The following is a 26767-nucleotide window of genomic DNA, read 5'->3' as shown; positions in this document are numbered from 1 at the left end:
GCAGAAAGAGGAAAGTAACATTATAGTCAACTTTACAAATTGTGAGTGAATGAGATTTGTGTACGACAAGTATTTATGTTAAAAGGAGTTGTTACTACTCCATATATTTATTTCACTTATTTTACTGGGCCTCCTCAACTTAATTTAAATAATAGTGCTTAAAATAATATACTGCACACAAATCAGCAAGGATGTTGATAGTCTATGAGTTAGATACCTCCCTCGATAAACAAACTATTGCTAATTGTTCCCAAATTAACAACCCACAAAGAAAATAGGTCAAGTCTAGCGTGGTATTACAACTGATGAAAACAAAATTACATTGCATTGTATTGAATTTCCCAAGCCGCAACTTGGCTATGTTCAACTCCTATAAGCATGCACACCTACTTCACTTTTTTTTTTTGGAATAGCTTTTGTATTTGTAACACTCACCGAACTAACATTAGACCCTGCAAATTGTAATGCTGACTCGGTGGCCAACTCTAAGCCGCTGTGTTGTGACAGTCCATCTGAGTTCTCCAACGTTATAAGGTATTGCTGCAGGAGAGATCGTGTAATAGAGGGCGCCCACTTTACAGCCTCCTGGAAAATTCCTCCACAACGAGCAGAGAAATCTTGTAGGATAGTCTAAAATGTTTGGCAAAAATAAACCAGGTGACTATTGTGAACTATTGAGGTAAGACTCAAGTGATTAGCTAAGTTCATTACAAGATGCAAGCACTCATGTGTAATGGACCTTTCCACTAAGCCCCTATTGTGAACTATGGAGGTAAGACTCGCGTAATTAGCTAAGTTGATTACAACATGCAAGCACTCATGTGTAATGGACCTTTCCACTAAGCCAAGCCCCTTGGATATTGTTGCTAAGGTCCCACAAAACGAGTGTAAAAAAAAACAAAACATGAACATATGCGTTTGCGGGACAACACACATGTTTGTTGGACACACGCGTATCCCTGGCCCTTTTCTGATTGGTCTGTTGCTTGGTGGAATCAACAAATGCATAAAAAAATCACTTCACAATCTGATCAGGGATCAAAGTGCATTGGTTCAATTGGTGATAAGGTTCAAATGTATTTTTAAAAAAAAACATCAAGTGGCATTTCGTAAATTTAGAAAATGGGAATAACTGCATACCTCTCTTGCTTCTCTTGTATCCATGACGATAAGCTTATAAGGACTATTGGGAACATCCAACTCCACAGCCTCTTGTGTGTTGCTCCTGTCCAAGGATTTTGACAGTAACTGTAGTATATCAACCATTGTGTACAATACTGTACCATTCCATAACAGAAAAGGAAACCTGAAATACAACAAGAAAATGCAATGTTTATTGAAATCTTGTTAATTTCTTTTTTGTTATATATCTAGTTAATAGGTGACCTAATGCTAGCTTTACTGATGATGAAAAGCAGCCACAATATAAAGTATATATATACTTTTAAAAAATTATGTTTATAAGAAATGAAATACTTGCACTTGGCTGAAAAATAGCGCAAACCACTTTGCAGCCCATCAATAGTGCAAGCCAGAGTATCTAAGTATGGCCAGCCGAGAATGGTCAGCGTGTGTTTCAAACTCTTGATCATGAGGTTCCCTATTCCCAATTAATAGTTTGATGTTAAGCTTTCATTATGTTTATGTGACAAATTTATGTGCAACATAATTGATGTCTTTTCCTTGTGTTTGACTCCTGGCACTGTTAAAATACACCTAAGCTAATTTGTGTAAATTAGTGACTCACTTGTCGACTAGCTTTGATAAGAATTTATCGGCAACTTTTCTGATCTGCTTCATGACATGGTTGAACTTCATCAGAAGAAACTGAGCGTGAATCTGAAGACGTTGCTCCCTAACTGACGTCTTTTCCTGTCAATCATAAAGTAAACATTGTAAATCAATCAATCAATCAATCAATCAATCAATCAATCAATCACTCAATCAATTTCTGGATGTTTATTACATTAAGTTAAGGGGAGGTTAATTATTAGTCACCAGCCATGATGTGGCTATCTGTCCACTCAAGGTATTGTATACCAAATTTTCATAAATAAAAAAAAAAGTTAATCTATCACTCAAATAATCAATCAATTGTTAGATAACATAGTGCTTTAAGTACTTTCTCTAGGTGTGATGTGCGAGATTCTAATCGAACATTATCAAATGAGTCTGGGAGACAAAAATCTGATAGTGAATGCCTGACTACAATCAAAGGGTATAGAGCTGCAAGAGGTCTGACTCTTGTGGTTTTGTTGGAACGTAATCCTATTTCAAAAAGTACTGCCATGAAAAGCTAACTCTATTCGAATTCTAATAGGGCGCCCCCATCTCATGGCAGTATTTTTTTTTTCACGTACGATTGCATGCATACAAAATCAGGGCAGTCGGACCTCTTGCAATTTATATACTCTTTCCTACAATCTCACCATCTTTGCCATTTTATCAATGAAGATCTTGAAGACTTGATCGGAGACTGCCAGCAGACACTGCCACATTCCAGCTTTATCTTTCCAGATAGCTTTGTCTTCCAAGTACTCAAACATCCCACGGAACGTGCAGTCATCACCTGAATGCGTGACACGCAATGTTTCAAGCCGATAGACTGACAATAGGTAGCAACACTGAGCAAAGCTTAGTTTGTTGATTAATGGTATCACCTCAGCAGGGTTCTCCAAGTGACCGATGATGGTCTGACGAATTTCATTCAGTTCAGCCTAACAAAATAGAAATCATCACTTATTATATATTTATTTTTATTATTTTCTTTAAAAAAACTACTCTACATGCAATCTATTATGTAATACAATGCAAGTGATTTTAAATTATTTGCTTCTTTTCCAATCATAAATTTGCGTAAAATTCCTGTTAAATGCCTGAATATATTTTCATGGGAAAAACAATTACACTCCTTAAGCCTAACAGTAAAAGTATAGTACTGTATTATATTGTTGAATGTGAAATAAATTTTTAATCAGTAAAAAGACAACTTAATGAAGCTGATGATATGATGGCGATAATAAATATTAAGATGGCCGTAACAATGATGATGACAACAATAACAATGATGTTTATATACTGTCATCATGATTATGATATATTATCTTGATAAAGATGATGATACTGTAGATGTTAATGACTACTGTAATGATACATTAATGAGAGCATCAATAATGCAGTAGCCCACTCTGCTGAAGTTTTGTATTTTTGACAGATGTGATGCAATGAAAAATAGAATATCTTTGCTTTTATGTCTTTGAGACATGGTTCAGTCATTGTTTTTACATGTTAGCATTCCAGCAGGCTAATGTTAAACTCAAGACAATTTCACTAAAACATTTTCTCATAATATTTATTTAATCGTAATATTTAAATTTCATAAAAAAATGTGTTATACCATAAGGTTGAATGATCTAAGGTTAAACTTTGCACTTCGGTGCATGCATAAAATTTTTGGGATATATGTGATTTTCATGATAGTCGAAAATGTATTGATCATTTGTAGACAATTACTGTTGTCTGATTGTGTGCTTTGAAAATGTGACGACGACAATATTATGTCTCCAGACTCCCAATCATTACTCAGGTTATGGACCTCGGTTGACAATTCACATCAAATGGCCTGTTAATTAATCTTGTACAGAAGCCTGTCATCACCTACCTATGGTGCCCCCTTCTCCTCCTCCATATCATCATAATTATTAATTGTCCAATAGGGAAAAACTAGGAATTCACAGTGTATTCAATCATTAATGGACGTCTCATAATGCATAAAAGTGCATTTCCAAGCATCTAGAAAACAGACTTTTCCGAAGGAGGACCCCACTTTTAATTTCCAAAGCTTTCTCCTCAATATACAACTGATTACAGACAAATATCGTGAGTAATGAAGTCACTTATAGCAAATGTTTTGTCCTCAAACACGATGGCATTAGACCACTTGCTTTGAGTAGAGTAATAAACTAACAATGATGATGGTAATGATGGTGTTAATGACTATGATAACATGATTATAATAATGATCATGTTTCCATAGCCCATTAGTGTTACTTACATAGGACATGCTATCATTCCTTAGGGCTGAGTTGTACTGGAGCTCTGAGCCAAGATGTTCCCCTTCACTGGATGTCAGAAGAGGAGATTTGATTGCTATCTCACAGACCCCTTCATACCATTCACTTGGCCAAAGTGCTACATGAATAATAGAATCAAGAAATATGGTACTTAACAAAGTGAATTGGTTTTAAGCATTTAAATACAATTTCCTAAGGCTCTAAAAACCAAAAGGTCTACTAATTAATCTAAGATAACGTATGTATTATCCTGTCCTAAGGCTCCGATATTGACAAAGGAGCTGTGCTACAGAAAGACAGTGGTATGAATCTAGATGTTGCACAATCAATGTCAATGAGATGAATCACCTGATTCTTCAGCAGCAAACCCCATCACAACACAATAGAGCCAGAAGTCACGGAACAGCTTACTTAACCTCTGCTTAGGATCCTGGATTAACGGCAAACGGCGCAAAAGCTGTATGGTAATAAAAATGATATAAAATATGGGACTGAGTTGAATTAATCGGCAGACTACTCAGAAGGTACATATAGTATGGGGATAAATGATAAATAACTTCAAGCTATAAAACCTAAATGATCTTATACTGTCAGAAAACTAGGATAATGAACTAGTATTTAGCTATATATTTTCTGTTTGAATTACAATAAACATATTTTGTATACTTTGAAATATTAATACTTTAAAATGGTGGAAGGTACTATATTAGTAAATTTACTATTATCATAAAAAGAAAAAGACAAGATAGAGAAGGGAAGCTTACTGTAGCCAGTACAGGGATGAGAATTCCAAGGTTGCCAGCACTGCTAGAGGCCTTTGCAGCAGTTGGAGCTTTTTCACTGGCACGCTTGCCTTCTAGGCCTAGCTGAACAAATAATTCTAGTAGTTTTATGAGGAATTCTTGCTGTTCAGCTTCCCCTTGTAGACAAGCAGCAATGTTGGCTAGCACGTTGATAACAGCTAGAGAACAGTGTCTGTAGGCACAAAAGCAATTTTAAATTACACCAACTTCATCTTAAATACACTAATCTTTTTACCTTAATTCAAGAGTATTTGACTTTAAATGTAATAACAGAGCAACTGAGGTAAGAGTAGGAAATATTTTTTTTTAAATATTTTTAATTTCTTATATGTACTGTGAATTGTAACCACTTGCTATAATTCAATTTTTAGCTGCGATGCATTTTGGACATAAAACCTTTAATTAAATTTGCAACAAAGATATTGTAGTCTATTATTATGAGGGAGTACAAAGCTGATGTGTGGCTCAATAAGTAAGGCAAAATCAGACAACGCAGCCCAATGCGATTTATTGGTGGGAGTAGTCTTCAGGTCGTCGTGAGAATATTAAACATGTTTAATATTCTATAACATGCCTATGCCCAATGTAGACCTATCATGTTTCCCTAAATGGAAACTCAAATCATATGGTCATCATGTATTCTCTTGTGCAGCACCCACTTTATTGAAAACTTTACCAATAGATGTGAAAACTTCACAAAGTGTCAACATTTTCAAAAAACATCTGAAAGCCTACCTGTTCTTGGAAGCATTTCAAATTTAACTTTGTTGAGCGCCTTTGAACAGTATTATGGATACCGGCGCTATATAAATGCATTGATTGATGTCAGTGCTTAACTGATACCGAATGCGACAACAAATCATGTTGGGCTGCGTCATACAACGCTGTCTGAGTTCGCCTTTAGTGTTTGTTTTTACCTGAAGCGTTGTATCTTATCTGATTCTTCGGAAGAGTAGGTAACTGAACCTGCCTCAACACTTATCTGAATAAACATACCCATCACATCCTGGTAGACCGCAGACTAAAAGCAAAAATAAGCATGCATGATGATTATAAATAATAACAATTATTTCTATTAATAATAATTATTAAAAAATATTATAATAATAAATGCCAGAAAAAAAAAATTAATTGCAATTAAAGTAAAAAAAAATTAAGTTAAATAAAAGTAAAATAATAATAATAATAATAAACACAGTTAAACTTGCTTAAGTCGACTTTGTCTAACTCGAATAATTCCTAAGTTGATCTTATTTTACGTGCCAAATTGTTATGTTTTTCATTAATTAAGAATCTGTAAGTTGATATTTATCTAAGTCAAACAAATTTTCAATGCCATTTTGGATTCGACTTATGCAAGTTCAACTGTGAAAGCAATAAAAATGTCAATAATAACCATCATAGAATGATGATAACAAATAATTTAAATAAAAATATCAAAAGTAGCAGTAGTAGCCACAACAACGATGACAACAAAATCAATCAATGACAATATGATGATGATGATGCTGGTGGTAAAAAATATACATACACTTGTTATTTCTATATGATATATTATTATGTAGCAATTTGGTTTGCAATGACATGTCTGTTATAATCTAAATAAAATACATTTTAAGTTTATCAACCACTTCAAAATGTGTTGGTTACACAACCTGAATGAAAGAACACATATAAACAACACTAGAAACAAAAGCAAAAGTGGATACAGTAATAATTAAGTTGTTACTAGAAAAAAAAAAACTCACACAAAACATTCACATAAAAGAAAAATATAATCAATGTATTAAGGTCATTTGGCTCATAGTAACTATAGAAATATTTTAATGTCATCACTGAAATGATATATTAATGTGAGAAATTGGATGATATGATTAAGTGTGATTATTACAATTGTAAATGGAGTTTGTTAGTCAAAGAACTTTTACGCAGTATTATCTGTGTAAGTATTATAAATATTAAAACCAATGACTAGCAAAGCATGCAATAATCATAATGCATAAAACAGACAACAAAAAAATGATGATACACTTTCAAAACCTTAGTCCAACCCCTTCCTCTCTCATAAATGAAAGTTTTTAGTTAGTAAATTGATTTCTATCTTATAATATTCCAATAATATCACTTATATCATAAGTACATCATAAATAGGCCTATATCTGCATCACATTATTACTCAGGCAGTGGAAAAACACACCCAGCCACCTTGAAGGGAGCTTTCAAAATGTTGCTATAAGTAATCAGCTGAATGAATATGAGGTAACTTATACTCTAGCATGTGAGAGGCAAAGTGTCCTTGCCTTGCCCAAGGAAACTATTAAGTATTTTGTAAATATTACAAAATAATAATAAGAATATCAAAAACCTAAAAGCATTTAACTTGCCTAACCATATACAAATCATTAAAATCTCCAATATTTGATTTTATTGGAGAGCTGAGTTCAACATATTTAATGCTTTAATACCAAATCTTAAATTTAGTTGATCCTAATATACTACTCAATGAATGTATTTATCCTTATTAAGTTAGAAACTTGGTAATAAATATATTAAAGTAATACTGTCAAAAATCAGATTAAAAAAAACCTTTAAGAAAATCCCATGAATTTATTAGCCCAAAGCAACCAGAACACAATGCACCATCACAAGTAAGGTCATTTCATTTGCAAGCAAGGGTCAAAAGACAGAAGGTTAGAAAGCAAAAGGTCAAGACTCTGGGGGTTGCTTGCTGTGGTACCTCTCTGCGCTGGCTACGTGAAAATCTACGGGCTGTGTCATCTACCACCGATGGCCGACGGAACCCGATTTCAAATGAATTGAAGTACTGGATAGAAAGTGAATATGGATAACGATGGAGTCAGTGCAAGAATATCATATGTATCATTTACAATAAAAGATGTGGTAAATATATTACAAACTGTTGGAAACATGAAAACGAAAAAACTAATTTAAAAATTATTCACACAAAAAACAAAATGTGAGGTGCAATACTGGTACTGTATTAAGCATTTGTGCCCGATGAAATCCTTATATATATATATATATATATATAGGAATATAAATGGTGCACTAATTGAGAAAAATCAAAAAATACTACACTGTGGATAATATAGCAACAAAATCAAAAAGCTAAACTTGAGTACAACATTGCTAATTTCATAATACCATGTGACACATCTGTATTTATGCAGTAATTTGATTAAAAATTATTATGTTCTGATGCATCAGCTTTGGAGACACTCCTCAGCCATATTGAGCAATTTGGTAGTTGTTCAGTAACAAAACGTTTTCATGAGTCTGTTATAGCAACATGGTACTCTCTGTATATTTTAATAATACAGTTAATGATAAAAAAAAATTATTAATACTTAGCATTTACTAAAAAATAGATTAAGATGATTTAACCAAAATAGAAAGCAATAAAAACAATTTAGTTAAAAATTATTAATGACTGAAGTGGCAGTGTCATATGCTGGATGATTCTTTACATTTTACAACCAATCACATAAATGAAAATTTCAGGATTTTTGCATTTTTTAAAATTCTAGTACTATGAAGGTGGAAATACCCTTAATTAACATGAGACTGCCAATTGTAAGGTGTAATATGAATATGCAAAGTGATTTTTTTTTGTAAATAGAATGTTTACTTACATGTCCAGTGAGCACCATAGAACCCAGCATATCAACAATTAAGTTATCAAGTTGTGAGGGCGGTTGGCAGAACCTTTGCTGTAAGATTTGCTGGATGCTTTCCATCGCACGAGGTGTGTCCCGATGAGCGACAGCCACATGACCGAGAGTCAAGATGGCATTGTTAGAGATTAAATTTGACTCACGGCTGCCAATATAAAACAAAAAAAGTATATATTTTTCATGAAAATTTAGAATGGGAGTGAATTTATTTTATTTTATTTATTTTTTTTATTTTTTTATTTATTGGGTATAAAACACTCAAAATGCAACAAAAGTTGAAAATTTCTTTAGTTTACATATTTCAAAACTTTGCATAACTTGAACCCAGGAATTTGGGAATTAAAGGGAAGCTCCTTAACCACCAAGTCATAGATACAAACTTAAGGACTAGCCATAAAGCATTCAAAGAAATGAAGTTTTTAATCAGAAGATACACAAATAATTTTGTAAGGATTCAACCCAAAAGCCTCGCAATGAGTAGCAATCTACTTAACCTTTAAAACCACAGCCATGATCAACTACAAATAAGGAGAGATTTCATTTATTTACTTATCACTGTTGACAGCCAGATAGAGTGTATTAGACACTGCAGCAAGGAAGGCCTGCACACAATTAGGATCATCCTCTAGACCAGCTTTCAATGATCTACAAAATTAGAAGGGTGGAGTTGTTTTCAAGATTCAAGATTGATTTTATTGTCACATATAATAAAATATACATGAAATCCATTTTTTTGTGCTGATACAATAAAGTAATTTAACATACACATCACAATAAATACAAACATTACACAAAATACAATAGCACCAAAAGCTTAAGTAAACTAACTTAACTAAATGGAAAGACAGTGAAATGGACTTAAAAATAACTATGGTACCTAACCTAAGACAGTGAGATTACCTGGAGAAGTGATTATTGTAGAGCTGGCATCTGTGTGGTATGATTAAATTTTTGAACTGGTTTGTTTTGACAGTAGTTTAGATGGCTGATTTTATTCCACTCTGTTAGAAAACAGATAGTGCTTTTTGTCCTACATTAAACTTATTCCAGTTTAGTTTATCACCGATAATTACACTTAAATATTTATGCTCTGATGTTCTAACTTTCATTATTACCAATGAATTGTGCAAACTTCCTTATCAGTGTTGTTTAGTCATGAGAAAAAAAAATCCTGCACTATCACATTTTAACATAAGACAATAAGACTGGAAATCAGACATCCTAACCACCAAACTATGTTCTGATGTTCTAACTTTCATTATTACCAATGAATTGTGCAAACTTCCTTATCAGTGTTGTTTAGTCATGAGAAAAAAAAATCCTGGACTATCACATTTTAACATAAGACAATAAGACTGGAAATCAGACATCCTAACCACCAAACTATAACTTCAGACAAATAATGAGAAAATGTCAACAAACATAAGCAAACTTATCATAACAATATTAGGCAAAAACATTCTTTGTGTTGCTCAAGCCAAACTGACTTTTTTTTACCAGAGCATTTATGATATTGTAGTATGTATGTGCTTTACAATCATATCACCAATACCATTACCAAAGTGCCCAGAATACCTAATGATGTTTAAAATAAACACTCTTCAAACTTTATATAATTTGATACTTAAACTGCGAATTTTGGCTCAGTAGTTAAAATATATTTTTTATATGTGTATATGCATTATATGTGTATATATGTATATGAATGTGTGCATATGGGTTTGTATGTCTGTGTACTTGAGTATATGTGAATGTGCGAGTACATTTATATATATATTTAGGATGTAATGTATGTATATGTATATATATATGTACATGTGTATATATAAATATAATGAAACGATTGCACTCGTTGACATAATAGAAATATATAATTTATATATATTTAAACATTGTTTAGTAAAAACACAATATTCCTCTATATCTGAGCAATTTTTTTTATGTAAGCCTTCATGGGAGTGTCTATTTATCTCTGTCGTTAATTTGCCTGAATTTGTATTTTTTTTGTATGTATATATTTGTATGTGTATATAGGATTATGCATATTTGTGTGTGTGTATGTGTATTTTTTTATATATTCATATTTTGTTTTTAAGGTATTGTTTGTTGTTTTTGTCCTGGTGTATATTGGTTTTCCTTATGAAAATGAATGTCTTAATGTTTGTTTTACTTTTTGATATTTTCCTTTTTGTCGTGATGCTGATTGTTTTTGGTGTGAATTGCTTTCCCTTATGCAAATGTATTTGTTTTTGTTTTCCTTTTCCAAATGTACGTTTTGAGGTTTTTTTTGTCGCAATACTGATTGTTGTTTTGTTTTTTGTGTTTTTTCCTGTGTCAGTCCTTCTTTCTGTGTCTTAGGTTTTCTCTCTAGTTGCACTTTAACAATATTTTATCTTTTAATAATATTGTTTTCTTGTAAATTTTGTAAATCTGCTTGCAATTCAGTTATGTTTTACTGCTATGAGTTTTGATAATAAAAACAGAATGAAATGAAAATCAATAAGGAAAATGCAAATGATTGTTGATCGTTAGCCTAGAATTTGCACTACGTCTTACGCCATGCAAGAAAAATCACCTGCCTCTGATTTCATATATTCACTTTACTTGAGTAATACAACATTTTTTTTTTTGGCCTTATGCTAGAAACTTCAAAGGAAAATTTGCTTTTAAATACTTATATTTGAAACATTGGAATACTTTTAGTATTCTGAACCTATACCATGATAGATTTTATGTATTTTTTTAAATTTTTGTATGAAACAATTAAAATGAAGAATTGAGGTTCTACCTGCATAGGTTGTATATTGCTGCATCTCTTAACCGCTCAAAATTATTTTGAGACTTAGTGTGTCTGTAGCCGTCCATCTCCGTCATGTTCAGTTCAACCTTTACTCCGCTCCCACCAGAGACTTGAATATGTGGACTGGTTGACTTAAGAGACACAGAGTACTGCTTAAACAAGCGTACAAGCACCTTGGATGGATTCAGCAGGAAGTCCCGAAGCGCACTGGTAGTAGCGTGTGATAACATTGGGAATTTCTCAGCTAAAGTTCCAAGCCCTTCCAGACAGCACATTAGAAGGGGCATGTGGGCAATTAGCTGCTTTCCACTAGCCACTGCATTCAACTTCTCTGTGAGCCTACCTATTAAACTATCAGCCCCTGCAAAATAAATACAAACCTATGTATTGGTGATAAAGTAGATGTTACATATCAGATGCTTTGATTGATGTAATGTAATATAGTTGGATTTATATACAGTAGCATTTTAATTCAAAGTCTTAAAGTGCTCAAGGTGTAGACTAGCTCGTACAGTTACTTGTTTCTCCCCTAAGGGTCTCTTCATGTCTAAGCTACAGGTAAACCGGTACCAGCTACTCTCTTCTGTCCACAATAGGGGCTGGATGGACCAGAACACAAGGTAACCCCAACATGTCTCGAAATATGTACTGGGTTCTTTAAAGTGCACATGAGCCAAGAAGTGGACACTGGGGCTACGGTCTATAGCCCTTATCTGAGACTTGTTCCACCACAAGAACTATAGGCAAGTGTGCCGTCTGAACCAACACCGATATTATGGCTGTACGTTGTGGAGCTCCTGCATTAACCACTTTGTCATTCGACTTGATGTGGTGATTACCAGGCTGAAATACCATTTGTCAAACATGGCACATCCACATGGCTTGATTTGTTATCTCCAGCATTACCCTAACCTAGGCACTCTTACCTACTTCATCACTTGCAGCCCACACCAATAGATCAACACACGCAGCATTGCATTGGACAAGAAGATCAAATGAGTTGAAGTTGCACACTGATTTTGTTGCAGACTCAAACGTTTGGTCCTGAAGCTCCGTCTGTCCAGACGTGAATAAATCTTTGACAAATGACTGGATATCTGTGGTGAAGCTCTCTGGTAAAGCTGCAAGGATAAATTTGAAAATAAAATAACAATAGCAACAGCAGAAGTTAAAACAAGGTTTGTACATTTTTAAACAAGCAAATTTCCAATATTTTTGAATGCTTTTATTGTGATTTTATATTGGATTACTCTATGCTCCCTGTTATTGACGTTCTCGCTGTTGGGTGTAAAATGAAATAAAATAAAATAAATAAATAAAAAGTATCGTAAGAACCTGTGGGAACGTTTCTTATTTAATTTACTGTTTAGGCAACCTGCAGTACTGGATAAATGGTAAATGATCAAATTTCCAGGACATTCATAAATTTCCAGGACTTTTCAGTACAGGAAAATTCTCATTTGCTTTCCAGGACATCCAAGGAATTTAAGGACGCATACGAACCCTGTTAAAACCTGTTTTTTTTTTTTTATTTCTTCAAAATGGCATATTTTGTTATTCCCCAAAAAAATTAATCATTAAAATGTGTTTGTATCTAAATAAAAAAAATAAATGAATACCTTCTTGATGTTGCAGTAAGTGTCTGAGGAGTGCTACAATACACAAGTGAAGGACCTCACTAAATGACTGGTAAGGGAAAGCTCTAGGCCCATATTGACTTACAAACTGTGCAGCTATGTCATCTAGCTGTTTACATGTATCTTTGCAGATCATTTTCTTGGCCTAAATTTATGGGAGAAAATCAGAAAAAACCAAGTACTGGTAAATGCTTGGTATTAATTTTCTGACAGAATGCATGAATCAATTAATAAAATATAAATTAAAAAATAAATTGATAAGTAATACACAAGTGACATTAAACACATGAATAATTTTCTAAGAAATCTCGGAGTTCAGAATATATATTGCATTAATCATTCTTCAAACTAATATCAGATAGGCATTTTAATTCATTTAAAAAAATGCAATCTGACAATGTCAGGCGCGAATCTAGCTGGGGCTATGAGGGCCCGTGCCCCACACCCCACGTCGGTCAAGCCGAAAAATAAAAAAAAGGGAGAAAAATGTGAGTTAAAGAGAGGAAAGGGGAAAAGCGAGTGAACCCATGAGTTCAGTGGCAATCCAGCAGTGGGAGAAAGGAGAGCTTGATTGTTTGCCACTTATTTACACCAACCATTGTGGGGTGGAGGTGGGCGTGGTGGGTTGAACTTCATATTGTGCCCTCTCCCCCCCCCCATCAGAAACTCTCTGGATCCACCCCTGGGGCTCCAAAGATAGAGCAACTGATACTATTTAGGTCATATGCATTTTGAACATCAAGAACATTCTTTCTAGTCCTTATTTCACAACTACTAATGCTCCTACTATATCATTTCTGTATAAAAAATGTAATTTTTAGTGATTTTTTTCTTTTTATTGGTAAAATTCAAGTGTTGCAATTTTACAGCTATGCATTTATCACTTACCACTGAGAGTACTGCTTGTAACTGTGCAATACTCAATGTCAATTTTGACTTGGTCTCAGCACCATGAATGACAACTGCAGGCCTAAACATGGATCCAACACAGGTAAACAGGTGAGTACAGGGATCAAACCCATACCTCTTACACTGTATCTCATGTTCTGTGTGCTTGGAATCCGCACTTTGCGACAAGTTCACTGAGCCACTGTACTGGAAATCCTTTGGAAAGTGTCTGGCCATTGCCTCGGAGATAATTGGTCGGAATGTACTGAAGGTAGAATGTAAGACATCGTTTTGTTCATGCGGGGTAAAGTGAGAAGGCTTAGTCTCTGGGAACATTTGGATAAGTAGTGGTTTATTGTCGTAGCTTGATCTTCCAAGAGCACGAACAACTCCCAGGAAAGATGGCATCACATACTTGCACAGGTTTACTATAATAAAATATAAAGAATTTAAATAAAGTAAAATAATTAAGCAGTTTATAACCTGCGTAATAATAATATTACTAATTGCACATTGATAATGCAATAGTATACATCAAAGATGATTACTGCACTTCTAAAAATGCTGATTATTTTTGGTTTCAAAGAGAAAGTAATTGTGTTTGGAAATGTATACATATTACTACAATTTCAAATTGACTGTTTTAGGTAGATTAATGAGTGCCTTAATGTTTCCGTGGTAATAAAAATACATATTTCAAAATTTTGTATTAAAATAATACCTGTCAATCATTCATAATAATAATAATAATAATAATAATAATAATAATAATAATAATAATATCTTTCTTTTACAACGGAAGCTTGTTCACCAAGGAGGTGTTCTTCCACGAGGCCGTATACGTGCCTTTAACATATGGTATGAGATCATGAAATCAAGCAAGAACTACTTACAAATACAAATAATGGATAAGGAAGAAACAAAGATACTACCAAAAAAAAAAAAAAAAAACAAAACAAAGCTGTACACTTAAAAAATTATGTTGAAATTAACTTTTTTTAAATTTTAAGAGTGGTACTATTTTTTGTGGTTTCATCAATATTGTTTCACAAGTCAGCACCACGATATGCCAAACTCTTTTTTTTTATACTCTGTATTAGGTTTATCTATGTACAGGTTATTTGTAGATCTAGTATTATATGCTGATTGCCTTTGTGAAAATTTAATTCTTAAATAATTGGGAGTCAAGTCATTCATTATTTTGTACATCATTACTTTTTCATTGAAAGTAAGTCCATTTAACCATTTAAGTTCTTCCAGTGCCTGTGTACTAGAATCATATTTTCGTTTATTTGTTATTATTTTAGCTGCTCTGTTCTGTAATACTTGTAATTTACTACTTAATGTTTTGTTACATCTACCCCACACAACATTGCAGTCATCTAAGTAAGGGGTAGTATTGTACAACAATGATTGCATAGGGATTGGGAGCAAGTAGCTTGATTTAGGTAGAACAAGCCTGGAAGAACTTTGGTCCTAATATGATCTACATGTTTATTCCATGATAGAGTTTCATCAACTATTACAACTAAATGTTTACAATGAGTAACTCTTTGAAGACGGGTACCATTGATATGAATATTAAAGGCAAAGTTTGATAACCGAGATAATTTTTGATGTGTACTGTACCAATAAACATTAATTCTGTCTTATCTACATTCAAACTTAAGTCTTTTACTGGATAACCATTTTTCCACATTTTCAAGGTCAAAATTGATTTTGTTAATAACTTCATTTACATTATTTGAGGTATAATAGAGTGCAGTGTCATCTGCATACATACTCACTGTCATATGCTTAACAGTATTAGGTAAATCGTTACATATAACAAGAACAGAAGTGGCCCCAGTATAGATCCTTGGGGTATGCCACAAATGCTTTGACATTGCTTTGATGATACTCCATTTGCATTGGTGGTGTGGTCACAATCATGTTTATATTATCCTTGTCCAATCATTTGCAACCATTACTTGCAGATAGTGTATAGCAATATAATTATGATTAATGTGTTTACACTACTTTACATTATTGAATTGCCACATACTGCAGGCAATAATAATCTTTATTTGAATCTACACTTTTTAAAAAGTAGCACACAAGAACGGTGCGGTCACAAAGATTGAATATTTACAAGATATGCATACAGTATATGAAACAAAACAGAAAAGTGACCAACATAACTAAAGACATGGTCAAAATTTTCAGCCTCTGTTTTACATACTAAGCATTTGTAATGTAGTTTTATATTCTCCATGTGAGAATACTGAGAAAATCTATGAATACATTGCCATGATAAATTCATACCTATTGCATATTATGAAGTTAATGTAGTGACATTTTCCACTGATTTCTGCGAATCTTTAAAATGTTGCATTCAGCCTTATATTCCAATTTCTCCATTTTCTATTTTGCTCATGAATTTATGTTGAATGGAATGGAACATTTTTGTTAGATGCACATTGTGACTCTCAATAATTTGTATATATTATAATATACCATCAATTTTCATTTTGAATAAATGGAACAAAATATAACGGTAATTGTGGCAGTGTATAAAGAAAAGATCATTTATATTTCAGAATGAAAATTTAATAAAAATATAATTTAATAGGGCAATATTAAATAAGTATAATATTAAATCCAATTATATGAAAAAAAATTATTTATCAATTATATAATATAAAAAATTTCTTATATTTTTTATTTATCATCTAAAACAATGAATACTCTTTGTGGTTCAGAAACATAGAAAATGATGTTTGTACAGTGGCAAATACTATTCATGAAAAGCTAACCTTTAATGTTGTATAAACATTATATTTAGTTCAACTTCTTTCTAACATCTTCCAGCGCCGGTGACAAGCCAGTTTTGTTTGCTTTAATAGGCACTTTAAAAATGTGTATTATTATTATTATTATTATTATTATTATTATTATTATTCAAACTGATGAAGAATACTGAATATGAGGACAAATGAAAAACCTTTCAGTCGCCAATTTATTCACTGACTATATAATTGATATTGATCAGAAAGCTGAAAAGGTGATGATTAATAGAAATGTAACTGCTTTTCCTTATTAACAACACACATTCATTCCTTCCTATGTCTTATCCTTCTGTCTGACTACAGTATCTCACAATGAACAGTTTAGGGTAAAAAAAAATGACCTGGAAAGTGACACCGGATCACAATTGGCAGGTCAATATTTTATGTAAAATAATATTGACTTTATTTCCATTATTTGTTCATGTTATTTTTTTGTTTTAAGTAACATTATAATGAGGTTATAAATTTAGGTAAAATTACTGTATTCAAAATATTCACCTTATTTTATAAATTATAAAATATGACAAAATTAGGCAAACATTTTCACTCTCAAATATTAGTCCAAAAATATGACTATGCTTTTATCTTGCCTGAAATGATAATCATTTGATATTATTATGATGATAACTAACTCCAAGACATAATAATAATTTTGCTTGGCTCAGACAGAACAATAATTTTCGTTTTTAATGTCCACTCCATCCCACGCTGTATGTATATTACACAGAATTTACCAACACTATCTACTCTACATGTGTCAGATACATGTGAAGTTTAAATGAATAGTAAACTGCAATTTCAAGGGAAATTACTATTAACGTTTCACATTTATTTATTCATTTCCAAATATATGTTATTATTATTTAAAATGTTATATTTTTATTTAATTTATAATTATTATAATAATTAGCATTTAAAGCAACACAATTCAACTGAATTGAATGAACCAAATAATACCAAAATGTAAGATAAAATCAACTTTAAAACTACCAAAAATAATAAAGGCCTTCACCTTAATATAGAAACCCAAAAAACATCTTAGCCACAAAAAGATTAATAACATACAAATCTTACTATTTACAGTACTACACTTTACTACACTGACAAATAAATTAGAGAGAAATTAAAAGAGAAAGGCAAGAGTAAAAAAAACAATTATGTTTGCCAATACTTGAATTTCATCTTATAACAGATAATCAAGTAATAAGGCCAAAGGAAAAAAGATTACTCGTTTCTCTGCCTCACCAAATTGTTTATTTTTTAAATTTTCTTTACTTTATTAAATGTACAAAAATCTAGCTAACTCACATAGTAAAATTCCTCTCTCAATCGTTTGTGGTTGGGGATACTGTACATAAGATATGAATCATGTCTCGTGCTTCTTTTATTTGCTTTCAATGTTTTTATTTGGTAAAAGTGAGAAAGTAGTAACTGTTTCCCATCGACCATCTTGGATTTGCCATCTCGGAGAAAAAAAAAAACAAAAAAAACTACCCTCATTCTCCTTTTTTTCAAAATATTAGGACGAGAAACTACTTTTTATTTTTACTTGGCCAAACACTCTCATTTTAATTTAAATGTAATTATCATTTTCCAATTAGACTAAGACATTTTTTAAAATATGTTATGAATAAAAAAAGTACCATAAACTTGGGTAAAAGAATTCAATTGTCAAGTTGGCCTTAAAAACGAGACAGAAAAAGACAACAAAACAGCAGCCAACACATGAAATCTGACAGTAGATGTCAAAGCATGAAAATCGTGTGTAAATTTATGATACCTTGAATGTCCTCTAAACTTAATTCACACTGAAAAGGAAACATTGTCTGGAACCCTACAAAAATTATCAATTCATCTGTAAGATATTGTTAATTATTATTCATAAACAAAACATTTTTACACAATAACTTAAATTCTGAATGTTGGTGTCAAGCTTCTTTTTATAAATGTCCTACTGGAATTTTACTACTGTTTAGTTTTCTGGTTAGTTTTATGACACATTTATATTATTTTTTAAATTTTCTCAGTCACAGCAAAAGAGACCGTGAATTGTTATCATCACAGATCAACTGTAATACTCTTTTTTAATGTAGACTATGTGTTTTGTGGAGATTATTTTATTCTTGTTCTATTTTTTTGGGAAGGCAGATATTCGTCTATTAAAAAATGAATAAAATTGAGCCACCCATTTTACTGGACACCCACAACAATCTAAACTAATTTTTATTTTATTTGTAAAAATAAAATCCTGGAATAAGTGACAGGATTACTAAGAGTAATAGGATTAAAGCAGTAGAGTTGCATAGCGTTAATAAACAAGGTCTCTACGGACTTGCTGCATGAAAAAACATTACTTCCTATCTTTGGAGAAAAGCAAGTAACCTATTAAAAAAGCAGAGAACTTAAATTATAACATTTAAATATTATTATTATCATCTATTTAGGCACAGAAAACTAAGAGCAAGTATATCTGTTTTTACACATCTACATGTAGCATCAATACAACCTACCTAGAGACAAGCTGTCATTTAGAATTACTACTGTATATTTATATTATATTAGAGACTGTAACTCGGTCTAGTATTAAGTACCCTTGATAGCCTATCAATCAAGATACTAACCTACAAACTCATAACCTGTAATGTATTATTTCAATGTAATGTATAGAATTTCTCTTGACATCTCTACTGTATCTGTATATTTTCCAGGATCTGTTTCATGGAATAGTTAATAATAGACATACTGTATTGTAGACAGCAATTTAGAAACAAGTGTGCACATATTATATTGCATTATTCATATTGTAATTGTATTGAAAATAAATATTTGATTTGGCATTATTGGGACAAAAACTTCTTCAGGTAAATATCTTAATGATTACTGTTTAAAGTTATAACATTCATGTTTTCTGTAGAAATGCATTTCCCATGCAAGTCTCAAGACATTGAAAATACTTTCACATTGATACCCCAAGCTACCAAGTGAAGGTAACTCTGATCTCTGGTCCAATATAACCAAATTAATTAATTAATTAATTAGTATTCTCTTTTTTAAGAATTAAATTAAATTATCGAATCATGCTAGTGTGAAAACTTTTTTCTTTTATTTTCTATATGAACAATTGCTTTTTAGCATTTTATCATTGATTTAAATCGTCAGTGTAAACAGGCCTTAAAGGGAATCTAGAATTTTTTATTTTTTAGAGAGTATTTTTGATATGTCATTAATAGTAATAGAAACAACTTTCAAAATCGTTTTTTGGCAATTCTTTATGTAGATATTATGATTTACCCCTTTAGCAGCATGGTGTCAGTGCAAGGTATTTTAACCAAAAATCGTATAGCATAAAATACTGCCAAAACTATTTTAAAGTTGATTCTATTGACTAATGACAATTCAAAAATCCGCTCTAGAAAAAATAAATCATCTTTGTAGTTCCCTTTTAAGTCTCTGTCCCCACTATTAAATTTTCTGTAACAAATATCTTTGACTTATGTCCATATACATATACATAATGATGTCATTACAAATTGTTTGGGACAGGATAATAATGGTGGGAGTAAAATGATGTCACAGTTTATTTTAGATATTATTAGTGTTATTATAATTTTTTGATAATTATATCAGTTCTTTGACAATTAAATAGTACTGTATATTAAAATATGTAAGCATTGGGACCATTTGGTGCAACTCAAAGCAATTGCATTAATATGTATAGGAGCTATCAACAATGTTTCTGAAGATCTATTTGGAAATTGGACAAGCAAGCACAAATATTCATCTAATCTAAAATAAAGCATAAAGCCAAGTATGGTATTTATGAAAGCTCACGTAAATACAGTTTGTCAAACATTCTCTTAGGGTGTTCCTTAGTTTTAATCCTCAATTATAAAGTGAAAGAATATTTTAGGAATAGGGCACTGGAAAGTAAATAGCTTCTATTGAAAATTGATATTTTGTGTTATTTGAATGTTTCCTACTCGCTCTTGTTCAAAAAATTCTTGTTCTTGTCGTTTTTGCCGGGTTTTATTTTTATTTATTTTTTATGTTGTTAAACATTTTTTATGTTGATAAACAGTTTTACTTTATTTTAAGATGGAATCTTTTAGAAGCAACATTATTTTGTAATATATTTAACAAATTTTAAATTGAGTGTTTTTCATGCTGTTTACATATTAAATGGTTTAATGTTTGTATGTTTATGAGATGGAAATAAATCAAATCAAAAAAACAAATTGTACAATCAATCTGCTAAGTAAATCTACAGCCAAATGAATGTTTAAATTTTGTAGGAAACTAATTGGAAAAGCGAGAATCAATTTTTAATTCAATTTCATGTTCACTTTTTCCTTAATAGAATTCTGCATTTTAGTATTAAGCATGCTGCAACATGTTATATAAAGTGTATAATGAATGGCAAAGTGTGTGCGAGTGAATATGTAAACGATCAATTCAAACGAATGAATATTCTTGGCTAAGAATAGTGGTACAATTGTATACTTTGATAGATTTAATTCTTTATTTCTTCTTTTTTCTTTCTTTTTTTTCAAGATTTTATACTTTACTATAATATTATTAATATTGCATTTGGAATATTTTTATTTCATTATTATTATTATCTCTTTTTTATGAATTTTATCTTTACTTGTAACTTTTGTTCTGTTGTATGGTCGAACCTCTCCTGTGTGGGAGTGTTCCTCTGTTTTAAAAAAGTAAGCCAATAAATAAAAATTACCATAATACCAATTAATTAAATGTTCTTGAGTAATGACCTACAGCTGATTTATTTCAAATAATACATTAATTTGCTCTACGTAATCTCTCAAAAAACCGAAGTTATTTCTAGAAATTTTTTAAGGTTGCCTATCAATCATAATTTCAGGCAACTAATCCTAGACCTGAGGAAAATCTTCAGCAAACATTATTCCATATGTAGACAGTAAGACTATGAGAGCCTTTCAAAACATGCAGTTCTCATTAAAAGCCATTTCAGATGTTGATACACTTATGAACAGCTTACAGGCCGGTCAATGTAGACACTAATACTATACTTTAACATAATAAATGTATACTTACTGTATTATAAATGCTAACACAATTTCCTATATCATAAGAGATTTCACTAATGTGTTACTATATTATATAACTGACAAATAATAAATCAAATATTGCATAACTATTTTTAAAACTGTTGTATTTAATAATGAATAAATAAGTGATGTTAATTATGGCAAAAACTTACCTTGCTGAAGATCAGCTGGCTGTTGACACATCTTAGCCAATAATTGAAATACCACCAATTGTGATGATACAATCTGAAATGATGAAGAATAAGTTACAGCAATAACAACAGTAACAATAATAATAATAATAATAATAATAATAATAATAATAATAATAATAATAATAATAATAATAATAATAATTCAATTAATTTGGTGCTTATAGGACAAAATAAATAACAAATTAACAAAAAAAAAAGATCTGTTGACTTTTTAATCAAGGTCTCCACAATTAAGTGCAGAATAGTTTTTTTTGCCAAGAACTGTATTTTTGCCACAAATATTTTATATGAAATTATTGTCATTTCAGTTTGCTTATTAAATTACAGTAGTAAGTTTTTAGATAGAGCAAAATTAATGTTAAAAGTTATTCATTATTTTCAAGATAGCTAGATTTGATGGATAGAAAAAATATCTAGAATCATCAAAATAAATACAATCATGCTATAGTAATCAAGACGTGTTTCATTTTTTCATAATGTTGTAAATACTGCACACTAGAAAAAAAAACATATTTTTTAATTTGTTTCTAATTCAGCCTCATCACTCTCTTTCTATTTCATATACTGATATTTCATGGATAGAATAAAAGAGCCTCTTAGGTCAAGGCATGCAAACAGCCACTTAGCAGTTAATTCATATCTAGGCCTACTCAATAAGCTTTAAATACATGAAAGTATCTATTGCCAATCTAATAATTAACACACTTGAGATGGCAAGAAATAGATATTGTCTGATGATGATGAAAGCGAGCAGCCAGCTGCGATAACTTTTGAACAGAGTAATGGTAATATATAATATTACAATTACATGAAACCAACCATAAATCAGGAAAAGACATTAATAGCACTTACGGTAGTACTAAGCTGCATTCATACATCAGAAATGTCTATTAGGGTATTTAATTGTAAATGCATCTTACAATATTAACATTAATTTGGCAAAGTTTATTCAAGTTATTGCAGATGTTTAGAGATCCTTTCAATTCAAATACTATTCAAGGGATGATAAAACTATATTCATTTAAACTGATACAATTTATAAAATAGCTGCCACTGGCTTCATAGTCACTTTAAATTGATTAAAGAAATGATATATGATGCATACGAGCTAATAATTGTACATACTACTCTTGTTTTATATATTATAGTTCGTTAATTTAGTTTTTGCTTTACTTTCTTCTCTTCTTATGTTGTTGTTAAGCGCCTCGAGCTTGTGACAATGTGAGGTGCTATATAAATCCGGAATTATCATTATTATCATTTATGTTAGAATCTAGGAAATGACAACAAATTAATTATCAAAATTCTTCGCTATTGGTGGAAATAAATATATAAAATAATAAATATATAAAATAGATTATAAGCATTCATTTAATTACATGGATTGCTTAAATGGGATAGGGGTGTTATAGTTGTTTGTATGATTAACCCTAACATTTTAGTCAATGTAGAATATTTCCCCCTGCCATAGATTTGATCCACGGCATCTGTTCATGACTAGACTAAGAGAAACCAAAAGTCACCAGCCTGCTGTTCCAGAGAACTCCTATGAGATTCCATCCAAAGTACAGTGTAATATTTTAAAAACAAATAAATAAATGGCCAAAACACAGACAGTTATCCAAACTTAGAGCCATGTAACTTTTTTTTGTTTTGTTCTGAAGGGAAATATTTCTTAAATATGTCAACTTACTGACTGTAGATCGAATGGTGTCCCTACAGTATCTTAATTCGAGGGAGCACAGCATGGAAAAAAATAATCTTTAAGTTCAAGAAAGTGTAAAACAGATCATTCCTTGGAATCAAAGACTTAAATTCTACTTCCTGTGTAATAGTATTACCATGGTTAAGTACTGTATATCTTCCTGATGTAATGTACTACACGATAGCAGGAAGGAAGAATAACTTTCCCAAACCGCAAAAAAATCATGGAACAGTACATCAAAAATACAATGTTTGCCTTTTCCTGGTACAGCTATTTTTTAGTATCGTACATCCTTTATCTTCTTCTACCCATTTTCACATGTTTTGGCACAGGGTTTTTCTACAATGGTCAATTTTCTTGCTTTGATCTTCAAACTTGGTCAAAGCAAAGAAACTAATTATAGATGTTAATGATTACAAGACTTCACATATTTTTATATCAATAAACTGGTATCAAAGAGTATAAATAGAACAAGAGAGCAAAGTCCCATTCGTAAAAAGGTCACGCCTGTGTAGGACGCCCACTAACGGTTGTATATTCTTTTTATTACCCAGTGCAGCGCTGCGCAGCGCGGTAGAAGTACGCCCGCTATAAACTCAGTAAGCAGAAAACAAAAGTACAGTATCTTGTGGAGAACAGATAAACAGACAAACCGACCGTGCGCGGTGGAGTACTGGGTAATAAAACACATACAAGCGTTAGTTGGCGTCCTACACTACAGTAGCTGCGTACATGGGCGTATCGTTTTTTTACGCTCTCAATGAATGTTGTTGGCTCTCTTGTTCTATTTATACTCTTTGCTGGTATCAACTATTATGCAATGAGCATTGTCTTAAGCATTTCAAATTCGTTACAAAAGGCTCAACACAAATTTGACATAAATTCATCATCATCATCATTATAATAATAATAATAATAATAATAATAATAATAATAATGCCTGTTAGAAAATATTTGTCACTGGGGCTTAAAGATATAAAATTTATTGATTAACACTCTGCCCACCAAACACAGAGATCTCCGTGTTTGGTAATGCAATGCTTGACCGCCAAACACGAGATCTCCGTGTTTGGTAATGCAACGCTTGACCGCCAAACACGGAGATCTCCGTGTTTCAGGTTTTTCGACGAAATCCGATAGATGGAGTAATTACCAACATGTACTAACAATTTGAACACTATATTCAGTCTGGACTGTAAGTATTTCAATATTTGTTTGATGACATTAGCGTAGAGCGGTATTGAATTACTTTCACAAAATCGCGATTATCTCAGCTTCGTTGTGCGAAATTTGCGTAAATCTCCAAAAATGAGTCATTTTCATTTTACTGTTACGGGTCACAGATTGTGATTAGAACAAAGTGTTTGTTACCACTGTAAAGCTAAGATGTTTGTAGTTCTTGTAGTATTCACTACATGTCAATCTGATCACATAACGCACTCCCAACGAGATTTGGAAAAGTGTTAAAATTTGCTAAAAAGTCTGGCGGTGGCTGATACTATTTTTTCAAACCCCTGGCGGTCAGAGTGTTAAAGAGAGAAGTTATAATTCCATTACCTGATCTTTGAGTGAGGGGTCCTTCCAAGCAACATCAGAGAGTAATGTCATTAAACAAAAACTAAACTGCTCACTCATAGGCAGTCCTGCAAAAAGTCAGAATTAATAAGCTAATGTAATGTAGTGTTTAATAAATACAAACAGCAAGATAAAATAATTATTGCAATTGCACAAGGTTGGGGTTGGATACAGCTATTTTTTCACTAGGATAATAAAAACCAGTATTATCTAGTTGGCATTATTACTTCTCATGATGTTTATATTGTGTACATTATTTGACAGAAATTTTTCATTTCATTTTCTAATAAATATTCCTACTAATTGAATCATAATTTCATGAGAGTATTAATAGTAATATATTAATAATCATAAATTAATAATTAAACCAATATTTTTAATTTCCCCTTCTATATGAATTAAACAACACAGTAAAAAATGTTTATCATGTTAATAATGCGTTTAATAATAATGATGAAAGTAAAAATAATTGATACAATTATTATCTCACAAATAGAGATAGCAATAAAAAAAAATATCACAATTAAATTGATAGAAACCAGTATCCAAAATACTGATTATGCTTTTTACAGGTGAAATTGAATATTGAATGATCTGAACTCAACAAATCCATTCAGGAAGCCCATTAAGTGATGTTCAAAAAGTAATTACTGCCTCAGACTGACAACAGTACAATTTCTGATAATGATAATTGTGGAGAGCTGCACAAAGATTACTATAATTGAAATAGACGACAGCTGGAAAAGATATCTGTTAAAATATATAACTAACAAGCACGAAAAAAAATACTGTGACTGATAGGAAACTCATAAACCGAATAGTTAACATTACAAATACGTGCATTTACTGACATTAATTCACTGTGTAGCAAACATTACCAAATGTCAAACATAAATTACTGTTTATTACAATTTAATAGCAATACATGGACACATTTTCATCAACATAAGAATAATATAAATTCTAGCATGTTCATTTTTGTAGGATTTTAAATGAATATAAAATATATTTTTAAGAATTAGAAGTAGAATGTGTGTGTTGTTGAATTTATGTTTTCGATGACTTATGTCTGTATTCCCTTTCGTACATTGTTCAATTGTTTATTATTATTTCTAATAAAATAGAAAAATAACTACAAAAAGAAAAAGGCTTTGAAGGGAAAAAAATCAGACAAATCCCAACATTTTTTTATTGCTCTCAAACCTTATGAACTGGAACATCTTAAACTTTAGTCACCAGCAACACTTCTTCTAAACAGAGCATTGCAGATGGACCAGGAAAAAGAAATCTCACAGACACACTATTATTTTTATATTATTTATTAATTTATTTATTTTATTTTATTTTATTATTTTATTATTAGTTTAATAATTGAATTATTAAATTTATTTGTATGTATTCTGTTGTGGTTTTTTCATATGGTTTGCCTACAATTATGTAATTTCTTGTACTATACAGTACTTTTGCTTTTACAAGACC

At 31.4% G+C, this 26767-nt stretch overlaps 1 protein-coding gene across 1 annotated transcript in view; it reads right to left on the bottom strand.

Moving 5' to 3' along the window:
• Positions 1 to 26767, bottom strand: part of LOC117124533 (phosphatidylinositol 4-kinase alpha-like) — a gene marked incomplete at its 3' end in the record, with an annotated part of 43267 nt that overhangs the window by 10901 nt on the left and 5599 nt on the right. Inside the window, 17 exon segments of the mRNA XM_033270788.1 lie at positions 436 to 630; positions 1141 to 1306; positions 1748 to 1872; positions 2430 to 2717; positions 4055 to 4191; positions 4422 to 4530; positions 4838 to 5048; positions 5794 to 5897; positions 7614 to 7700; positions 8530 to 8716; positions 9121 to 9216; positions 11360 to 11732; positions 12298 to 12492; positions 12991 to 13153; positions 13897 to 14324; positions 21967 to 22039; positions 25271 to 25356. Coding sequence (XP_033126679.1) covers positions 436 to 630; positions 1141 to 1306; positions 1748 to 1872; positions 2430 to 2717; positions 4055 to 4191; positions 4422 to 4530; positions 4838 to 5048; positions 5794 to 5897; positions 7614 to 7700; positions 8530 to 8716; positions 9121 to 9216; positions 11360 to 11732; positions 12298 to 12492; positions 12991 to 13153; positions 13897 to 14324; positions 21967 to 22039; positions 25271 to 25356 — 3023 coding nt within the window.

The sequence above is a fragment of the Anneissia japonica genome, unplaced genomic scaffold (genome assembly GCF_011630105.1).
Source record: "Anneissia japonica isolate Jap-2015-1 unplaced genomic scaffold, ASM1163010v1 scaffold287833_len2544123_cov190, whole genome shotgun sequence".
NCBI classification, from domain to species: Eukaryota; Metazoa; Echinodermata; class Crinoidea; order Comatulida; family Comatulidae; genus Anneissia; species Anneissia japonica.
This window is presented reverse-complemented; position numbering and strand designations above follow the sequence as displayed.